The sequence below is a fragment of the Ceratina calcarata genome, unplaced genomic scaffold, assembly GCF_001652005.2.
Source record: "Ceratina calcarata isolate Rehan_Ccalc_2016 unplaced genomic scaffold, ASM165200v1 scaffold162, whole genome shotgun sequence".
Lineage (NCBI taxonomy): Eukaryota > Metazoa > Arthropoda > Insecta > Hymenoptera > Apidae > Ceratina > Ceratina calcarata.
The window spans coordinates 466,690-477,055 of record NW_017137498.1 but is presented as its reverse complement, the minus strand read 5'-3'; the positions used below and the strand labels follow the sequence as shown (position 1 = coordinate 477,055).

Sequence of the window (10,366 nt, the reverse complement as noted above, 5' to 3'; positions counted from 1 at the left end):
TTTTTAGTATTTAGCATCTAAACAACGCTATAGGAGTTTAACTTTCATTAATATTTGTAGGTACATTTCTTGTGACCCAAAGAAGTTATACCACAAAACCATTACATTCCATCAAAACCCTCCAGTCAGAATCTAGTTGAAACGCTTTTGCCTTACCACAAATTCCATGAAAGTTATTCTGAACCGACCACGGTTCCTTCCGAAGGGAAGCAAACAATCCTCCGCTTCCTCGACAGTAGCGAGCGAACCAATTAAGAGTGCGTTCCATTTCTGTTTCCTAACAGCTCTCGGCCAGGTGATGCTCTACGTGGACGGTATGAACGGAGTGATGGAGCATGGTCAGACGGTTCAGTGGTTGTACACGTTGATAGCCAGCCGGTTCCGGTTAGTGGTGAAGACCGCGTTGAAACTGTTGCTGGTATTCGTCGAGTACGTCGAGACGAACAGCCTGCTGTTGGTCAGAGCCGTCAGATCGGTCGATACGTCTAGGGGCATGATCCCTTGGACGAACGTGATGAAGCTCCTCAAGGATTACGATGCTGCTGACACCGAGCTGCTGATCTATGCGACGACGTTGGTCAACAAGTGTTTGAACGGTATACCCGACCAAGACACTTATTACGATCAAGTGGACTGTCTCGAGGAGCAGGGCATGGAGGGCATCATACAGAGGTACATGTCTAAGCAGGGTACCGATCTAGACCTGCTGAGGCAGTTTCAAATCTACGAGGCCGTGCTGCATCATGAGGATGGAAACGACAGGGGTTCGCCCATTCGCCAGCTGGACGATAACATCAGGTTGGTATCGATTTGGGGAACTTGTGTCGCTTCGTTTGTCCATCGCGTCCTCCCTTTACCAAGTTTGTTGATCTTTCCGTGTTACACGTAGCGGATGTTTGGTGGAGGAATTTGTTAGGATCCGCGAAGGGAGTTCGGATGAAATTAATTTTCGATGGAATTTTAAGTTAGTCTTGTTTCGGTCACGAATATTGCATAACTTTTTGATAATCGTTTATTCTGGAGAATTTACGATCAATTTGATGCGAATGATTTTCAAAGTGAATTAGAAGTAAACTCGCGCGAGGGGAACGGAAATCAGTCATAGTATCGCTAGTGGTATATGTACAGGATTATTCAGGCACGGCCGCTTCGGCGAGCGCGTGTTTGGACTACTGTCAACAATCGGACGCGTTCCTATGGAATTGATGGTCATTATTCTCACATTAATTCAATCTGTTAATACGTTTAATAAAATTAACAATAATTAATAAAGTTAAGATGACTAATAAGAACGAACTATAAATTTTAATCGATAAGAGCTAGTAGTACAAATCAACGATTGTGTGAGCACACAGTAAATACAGATCTTACCACCTATTTCATCAAAATTTTGTTAGTGTTAGGATAGTGTTTGGATACAATTATTATTATAAGTGGTACTTTTCTCGTAGGAAGACGCTGCGCAACCGGAAGTCCTTGCTGGATTCCCACGAACGACGAAAATCCCGACGACATTCGACGGGCACGTCTCCGTTGTCGATGTCCTTGAACGCGCGGCTAAGTCCGCGGCTCAACCACTCGTTGGGTCTGAGCTCCCTGAGCAACACGCTGAACTCAAGCTTGCCCGACGACGACGATGAGTCCAGCAGTTCCCAGAGTTCGCAAGGCCATCTCGGAGATGTTCAGCTCAACGGCAGTTACAAGGAGAACAAAGGTATCGTACCTCTTCCATGATCAATCTTCCTGAATAATTTACGTTATCTTTGTGAATGACTTATATTGTGTTCTCATTAGTTTATTGATGATATTCACTCATTTATCGCCGACTTTATACAACTTGCATTCATTCTATCTTTGTTATACAAATTCTCATATAAGTGAGATTACGGTTTATTACAAAATGTTTCATGTGTGAGATTCAACATTGATTTTTTAGACGATATTCTATGTAATATCAATTTCATTTTTTGTATGGTTGTTGGCTAGCCAGATGTATACGGTACAGTTTTCTTAGTTTTCCTTTCCCTCCATGAGACAGGTACTCACTTTTGTTCAGCATGTATGTAGATGCGCGTGCATTGATGGGGTGTGTGTATTGTAAACGTACATCGCAAATACGCTCGTTAACGATTCGACCGCCGCGATGAATACGAACTTCATCGCCCACGAGCGACGATTTCCGCGTTAACGTATCGTCCCTCTCCCGGGAGCGAGACCTTGCGGTTTTCAGTTCCCTCGTGCGTTTCGTTGCGGATGCAGTAGCAGAATAGAACTTGGGCGGTTAGAGAAAAGCATTCTATCCGAAAGAGGTTGTGATTGACCACGTTTATTCTGTCGGTTTGGATTTAGTATCCTCAATGGTATTTTTTTTTTCATTTTTGATCATACCTCGTTTATTTTCTCTTTTAGTTTAAAACAAATTTTGCAACAATAAATCATATCTAGAATATTGATCCTTATTCTTTCGTAAAATCTGATAATATTAAATCGAATTTATAGTACTTTAACGATCTCAGAGAATCATAAATTCATGATTAAATTTCTGTACATATACGAAAGATTGAAAATAAAATTCATGTCAAATATCGAATTTCTATCAAGTTCCGTACATTTTTTTCTCATTGGAATATAATCGACAAAGTACAGTACTAACGCGAACGAAATAATTGATACATAGAAGTGAATGCTTGCGAAGTAACAGTACGCATGACGAGCGGAATTTATCGTGACTGTCGTCAGGGGGGACGTTTCCGATCCGTATCGCTATCGATAAATCAAAACGAAAGCGTCGCGTTGTGTCGTGTCGCGATCCGCGATGCCGAGAGCGATCGCGCGGGATAAGCGGTGACCGGTAAATAGTAAATTATAGTTCGGCGTGGAAAATGATCGCCGTCGCGCATGTATCTACACGTGGATGGTTTATGCGTGTGTATGTTTATGTATTGGCGCGGTGAACGGGCCAGGAAAGAAGTGATTTATCGCGGCTTTCAGTGGACGTTGGCGTGACACCGGCGTTAAGACGTCGAAGGGAACGAGCCGAGAGGCAGAGGAGCTTTATCAGGGAGCAGCAAGAGGCCACAGCGAATATGCGAGCATCAGTCGTACCCTCGGACGACCAAGAAAGTTAGTAAACGATTATTCTTATAATCTATGTTACGCTACGTCTTTGTCTATCATTGTTTTCGTACAGGACTAAGAAATCATTGAATCTAGAAAAAAAAAATGTACTTTCGAGATCGATACTTGACCTTCATGTCTCTTAAACTATTAGCGTAAAGAAGAATTTATTCACGTCAAGATATTTCTCCTTTTGATCCATTCAATTATCATCCGAACAAGTTTCTGTGGTCCTTCTATGCTTACTGAATAATCGGACTGTACCACTTTAGCTTGAACACCCTATATAATATACTTAAGTTAGTATAGGAAGGTATTACATACATATGTATAAGGTCAGGTCAGGGTTATAAAGCTCAATATTGGCAGGAAGTAATCCATATAAGCAATTTATGGGAGACACGCTGCTGAGCGTCTCTTTAATCACTGCGCATTGATCAATGTTACAGCGATTGATTGGATATATGATAGAAAGAAAAAATCAATTGGAAAAAAAGAAAGAATGCTAACAATGTTAGTTACCTAAACACGTTATGTCAGTTAATCAAAAAGTAGGAACGTATCACATGACGTAGAAAGCTGTTCATTTCATCGTCTTTCTATGCCAATCTCTTTTGTATCACTTCACAGTATGTATTTGTCGAAACCTGTGTTCCGAACCGTGTAACTTCGCTTGGCTCTCAAAGATGTTTGTGTACCGTTTGCATAGTTTGTTTGAAGTTTCTCTCGGCAGTAGTTCCTCGGGTTGGCCAGTTCGAGTATCAGTTTCTGTTTGCATTTTTAAGGCATCTCCGTCGAACGCGCATTTTCAACTCTCCGTCCCGTATTTGCCTGATTCCGGAATGCTTTGTTTTCCTTCCTTCTCGTTCCTTTAAGGGCGTGATCCTCTAGAAATTCGAATCGTAGTTTAAATCTCGTCTTGCCGAGAGGCGAATAAAAATCTTTGAGGATTTATTGGTAACAGGAAACGGAGTATAAAAAGTTTCAAGCGAAGAGCAAATGTCAATTCTCGTAGGACAATTGTCGCATTTTTTCTGATTGATCGCTGTAATACTGATAAAGATATAATGATAGTGATTGGAGTAATTCAGTTAATAATGTGCGTGAAGGTCCCTACGCGTCGAACGGGCTGCGTTACACGAACGGAACCACGTATGAGAGAAACGCGGACTCGCCGTTGAATAAGTTGTCCAGGACGAACAGTAGGAAAGACTTGACGCCGCTGATGAATGCTGCGAACAAGCTCGACTCCGAGGAGAAGAAACCGTGGTACGGGAAGAGCCCGGACGAGGGTGTCGAGTGCGACGAGGGTAATCACACTGACGAGGATGAGGATCGTCGAGTGGTTCTACAACTCAAGAGGGAAGGAACCGTCAAGGATCTCACACAAAAGCTGGCCGCTCAAAATCTTATACCGAGCAGCCCAGTCGAGGAGAAGGTTTCCAGGTAATTTGACCGTACGACGAGAAAGATTAAGCCGGTCGCGTTAAGGAAACACGTTTCGTGTTCTCGTGTCAACCAGAATCGTTCAATTTATTTCTTTTCTTCTAAAAGTTAGTGTTGTATTACGTGTTCATCTTCTAATAGACTCTGTGTGCTTCTCTTAATGAAATAGTAGCAATGCTTGAAAGGTAATTTAATATTGAATGTAGAATTACAATTTTATTTAGTAAATTTTTCAATTTTTCTGTACTAAAATGAAATCTTGTATATACTTTTTGAAAATCAACAACTCACTATTTCTATATCGAAGTTTACTCGTAAAAGATAACATGTATGTCATAATTTGTGTAAATTAATTTTATGAAACGTTATCTTAAAAACAATTAGTACAAAATTAAATTTCGAACTATTATTGCAAAATCCAATACTAAGAGAGTTCCTTCTTCGGTGTTCAGGATAGGTGATATGAGTGGTCTGATCTCGAAGGCGAAGGAGGGTCTCGCAAAGTCGAAGTCAAAGGCGGACGTGGTAAAGTCTCCTACGGGGGACAATCTGCCGAAGATACAGGAGGTAAAGAAATCCGAGAATGAATTGCACTGGGAAGAATTGGTGAAGAAACTGAAACGACCGCTCGCCCTCTGCGACCTCGACTTCACCGATCTGAATTCCGACGACGAGGTCGACGTTCTCGGCCCGGTGAACGTGACCAACGGGGTGCCACCGCCCCCGCCGCCGATGGTTCCGACAGCCGGTGGCGCCCGTGCACCGCCGCCTCCACCTTTGGGCGCCAGGTTGCCCCCGCCCGTTCCTCAGGCACCGCCACCGTTGTTCGGTGTGAACCTAAAATCGCCGAGGTCATCGACAGCGAACGATGCCGGCAACACGCCAAAGAGTCCACCGCCGACCTTCACCAAGAAGAGCAAGAAAACGGTGAAGCTGTTCTGGAAGGAGGTCAGGGATGATCCGATCATACTGTCGAGGCTGGACAAAAACAAGATGATCTGGGACGAGCTATCCCCGGTACCTGTTGACACACAGAAGCTCGAGCACTTGTTCGAGAGCCGCGCCAAGGATCTCATCACGAAGGTGAGCAACACTTTCATTCTTTTTCGAGCTTCTCGTCTATCGCTCTTTCCTGGGAGAGCTTGTTTCCTTTTTGGTTACCGGCGAGAGGTTTGCTGGGAGGTTTTTGCTATGGGGGAAGTATCTTGTTTCTTTCTTCGTGTCCTTGATACGTAGCTATTACTTGTGCCCGGTATAGGAACATCTGTGTAACGTCTCGTGAACTCTTCATATGTAAGAGGGATTATATTTTGAAAATGTAATATATAGTTTTGGGACAGGTATGTAGAAAAGGGAGGATACTTGTTCTAGTTACATTTAACAATATTTTCTTAACATTTTTTTTTAATGAAAATAAAATACCGAATTATTTTTTATATATATAAATTATTTATTAATAAACGAGATATTAACACAAAACTTCAATGATATTAAATACCAGCAATTTTCTAATTTAATCTAATCTTGCGATCGATTTTGCAATCATTCGTATCATAAAAATACCATCATGAAACGAAAAATCGCATAGCGTTGAGGAAGACACAGAATCTTCCAACAACCCAATACGAACAAAAAAAAGAAATGAATTTCCATCGAGCTTCAGAACTTCGTCAGTTTTCTCGATATATCGTCCATGGTTTATTTTCCATATTCTAGTCGATGAAAAACCATCTCGGCATAGTTTTCGGGTTTGCTGACTTTAGTTAAATTTCATCACGCATCGCACCACCCGCTACCGCAGGAAATGCAATTACTGCGAAGGAATCCGGCGTTATAAAAACGCGATGTCATTCCGGTATCCCACATATTCTGTTGCTGCCTGATTTATACGTTCAGCCGCGTACATCAACGACGTAAGTCATCCCTTGACGGTCGATTTCTCTGATGCACGCGAAGAACGAACGTGTCTATAGTTCCACCTGCCCCTTTACGCTTGTCTCTATCCGTGAGAAGCTTTTCATCGCAAAGAAATTCCGCCGCCAGCTTATCCACAATCCAAAACACACAAAGCTACGTGGCTGGTTAACCGGCTAGCTCCTTCCAGTTCGCTTTAAAGGAGATGGATCATTCAAAACGATTAGATCGAAAGACTCTTCGTACCGAATTTTACTATTTTCTCAAAATCTTTGATCTTAAGGTTTTGTTAAAGATGTTGAACCAATGATAAGAACTTCTATAAAACTTTGATCCTCAACGTGTTTTGAATTTCCCAATGACGAGACTGCTCTTCCAACTTTTATTCTAATTAATGATTTTCAAAGTATTTCTTATCTTAAATTAAGAACAATATTTCTATCTAAATCTTTCAGAGCTTGAACGTCAACATTATCACAAGTGTGAAGATGCGCATTTGGGTTCGCTTGCTAAGAATCTATTGTTTTAATCTCATTACACTATTTAATTTCTCTAATTAGCAAACATTTACCGAAATTTTTATCTCACCAATCGCGAGGTATTTTTTCGCGGGTAATTATTGTCTCGTTAGCGGTAGTCGAGGATTCTGCTTTCCTCTTGGTTCTCCGGGCAGGGCAGTTTTTAGCCGAGATATTTTTGAATAGCGGATACCTAACTACTAGTAGCCGCAGAGTCGAGCGTTAAACACACTGGAGGAACGTTCCGGCCGGAATGGAGTGCTGCAAATTGTATTAAATACACGGTGAGCCCTCCTCCTCGTTTCTTCTCGCGCGCGTGCTCTCTCTCGTACGTGTCTCGACGATAACGGAAGGAATTAAAGGCTCGACGGACTTGGTTCCTGCCTCTCGTTTTTCGTTTCTTTTTTCCTCTCTCATCTCCTCTTGCCGTTAAAATCACAGGGCACCGTTGCGTTCGAACTCTGACGTTCACGGACGCTTTAACGTGCATTCACTGACGAGCGAGTCCGCTTCACGTCGTTTTGTTTTCGTGAAAATTTCAAAGGGTCCCAGATAGGTAGCTGCCGTGTAATAGAGAACGTACATGCATAGAAGTGTTTGGTCGAAACACGCTCGCGCGAGGTAATTATAAAATTTCACGGTGAATAAACCAAGTATTGGATTTCGAAAAATGAAATGGCTTTTTATAAAAAGGTTTTACTTCGTTCATTCTGTACAACGGAGATTTCAATAAATTAATTTGCAGAGATAGTTTCATCGTTCACTTTGGTGAAATGTATAGGTGGATATCCAGTTTCATAATGAATTTTACGACATGCCTGACATTACCTGAATACAGCTGTTCGCAACAAAAGAATTATGCATCCGCACAAGAATTTAATAACGCGGCGTCTATTAGGTTCTTATTTTTATCCGTTGACAGCAAAATCAATAGTATTCATGCAAACGTCAAACAAGGATTTCAATTGAAAAATATCACAAATACACTTTAGTACGAAGAAATATTTGTCATCAAATATTTATGAACACAATTGAATTATTCTTCCTCTAGACTTTTCCCATAACGTTACTTGCTCATATCGTATCTTATTTTTGGAAATATAAATATTCCTTCAAATCCGAGGCAGAAACTTCACTTGGGAAATGTCGACAAAATAACTTAATATTAGACTGATGGTTGTTTCTCAGTACTGTATCTATATATGTATTTCAAAATATAAAATCTTTTTCGATACGAGAATGCTTGCTTGTATCCTCAGGACTATATCGTCCCTATCAAGGCCATTCGCACTCTGTAACCCGTGTAACAATCGTGCAGAGACAGATAAAGCGACAAAGGGAACCCGCCCCGACTTCTCTGGATGCCTTTGACACGGATTACGCGTTTAATCCGGCGCCGTTTCCAACGAAGTTACCTTCCCTCTCTCCTATCTCTCTCTCTCGTCGCCTGTCCCTTAAACCGTTTTATCCTAAACGGCTTTATTTTTGATCGCATGCGGGGTAACAAAACACAAGGCCGCGTTAAGTCGTTTGTTGCGAAGCGGTGTGATGTCGAGGCGGGGCGTTGCGGAATCCTTACGTTTCGATACCTACAGGAGAGCTTTCGTGTTTCAACGAGCAACAGAAGTGAAAAACGTTTGCCAAAGCTTTAAGAGGATGAAAATCCTGCTACTCGTTTTATCTCCCTCGCTCTTCCTTCATCTCTTTATTTATCGTTTTCACGCGTTTAACCAAGTTCGATTTCCTAATCTTTTAAAGCAAATCACCGTTAATCCTTTAATGACTGAGTAGAATGTAAATAATGAATGAAACAGATACGTCAGAAGCCTTTTAAACGCTTATACTTCTTTTCATTATGGTTGCTTTTCTCCATTGTTTATATCACATTCAGTTTTCTGTTGTATTATATCTTTCTTGTTTCATACTGTTTGTGTCGTTACTTTCCTATATTCTTTATAATAGATCATTTTTTGTTTCCCAAGTTTATCTCTTCTCTTCATCGTTCTTTGACTTTTGAATCTTACATGAGGGAGCTTTACTGAAGTCTTTAAGTTTTGTTACGGTTATATTCATTTCAAAACAGTCGCTTTATTTAATATTAATCATTCAATCAACGACGCAGAATTGTTTCAGCCGTGTTATAAAGGGATAGACGTTGTTTGGACGATGTTCTTCGGAGCTTCACCCTCCGAGTCGAGCTTCCGTTCTCTTTTCAACTTGCAAGCAAGGAAGTATTAGGTACTGCGTCGCACTGGTCAGTTACGAATGTCAACGAGCTCAAAGGATTTAAATTTCCGGCTTGTTCTCTCACCCCCATTCAGTTTTCTCTCGTTCCTCTTCCGTCCTACTTTTCTATCAGATATTATTTTGTTGAACAATGATTCTCGTCTCTGTTATATTGTACTTTCCATAGTTAAGAAATGGAGTTCTTGTTTTACATCCTATTAGTGATGTCGTAATTGGTCTTTTATACTATGTTATATTAATGTACAGAAAAATCATAAAAATTCCAATTTGTGAATTAAATGTAGTTTTATGCTTTTCAGCGAATGATAGAAATTAGGTAGGCTGTTATAAAAACGTATTCAATCTCTCATGTATTCTATTTAAGAAACCCTGAAATAATTTCAGAAGTTGTATTCAAGTAACGTAGTCAGCATTCAAGCTCGATACAAAGTACGAATTTCTCTTTACGTCCGTTAAAGTGTTCAGAGAACTAATTTTACTGGCGTCCCATTGACGTCAATTTCCTCGGCGTGAATACTATTTTCCCAGAAGCAAATTATTATTTCAAACTGTGATGTTTATAACTTGTAATAAATATCTGGCGTTAATTCACGTTACCACCTAGTGAAAATACGTATTGAAAAAATATAGAACGACGACGTCAAAAAATTACCGGCCGCGTGTTATTGACAATTTAGCAAACGTTCTCCTCGGTTCGAGAAGCCACGTTTCCCGCTCGTCAATTGAATATCATTGAATAAATTTCATTGGTACGGAACAGAAAATGGCTGTACGTACTTTTCTGTTTCGATCGTCACAAATCTTTCCGCGCAGTTCGAAATGCGAGCGTATCGAATTTTTTGGCAATATCTATGGTATAAAATTGATATTCTTCATCCAAGAGATAAGTAACGACCAAGTATATGGCTCCCGTTTCCATCCAAGTACATATTTATTCAGAAATCTTCATTAGTTGTCAGTTTTTATATGAAATCCATACTTAATGAAGTATTGTTAAAAATGTTCGGGGGGGAGACACTTTTTTATTTTTGTTCGCATTATCTCGATTGTAATCGATAAAAAAGAGGAAATATGAAGTCCTGATTATCGGAATTCATGGTTACAGAAATTATACATTCTTGAAG

At 40.6% G+C, this 10,366-nt stretch overlaps 1 protein-coding gene across 3 annotated transcripts in view; it reads left to right on the top strand.

The window, feature by feature from the left end:
* The window catches only part of Fhos (Formin homology 2 domain containing), a 179,948-nt gene that overhangs the window by 137,131 nt on the left and 32,451 nt on the right, over positions 1-10,366 (top strand). For all 3 annotated transcript variants that reach the window (XM_026819781.1, XM_026819783.1, XM_026819782.1), the window contains 5 exons: positions 285-798; positions 1,452-1,714; positions 2,992-3,123; positions 4,227-4,563; positions 5,016-5,646. In XM_026819781.1, the coding sequence (XP_026675582.1) occupies positions 285-798; positions 1,452-1,714; positions 2,992-3,123; positions 4,227-4,563; positions 5,016-5,646 (1,877 nt within the window). The remainder of the gene's footprint in view (positions 1-284; positions 799-1,451; positions 1,715-2,991; positions 3,124-4,226; positions 4,564-5,015; positions 5,647-10,366) is intronic.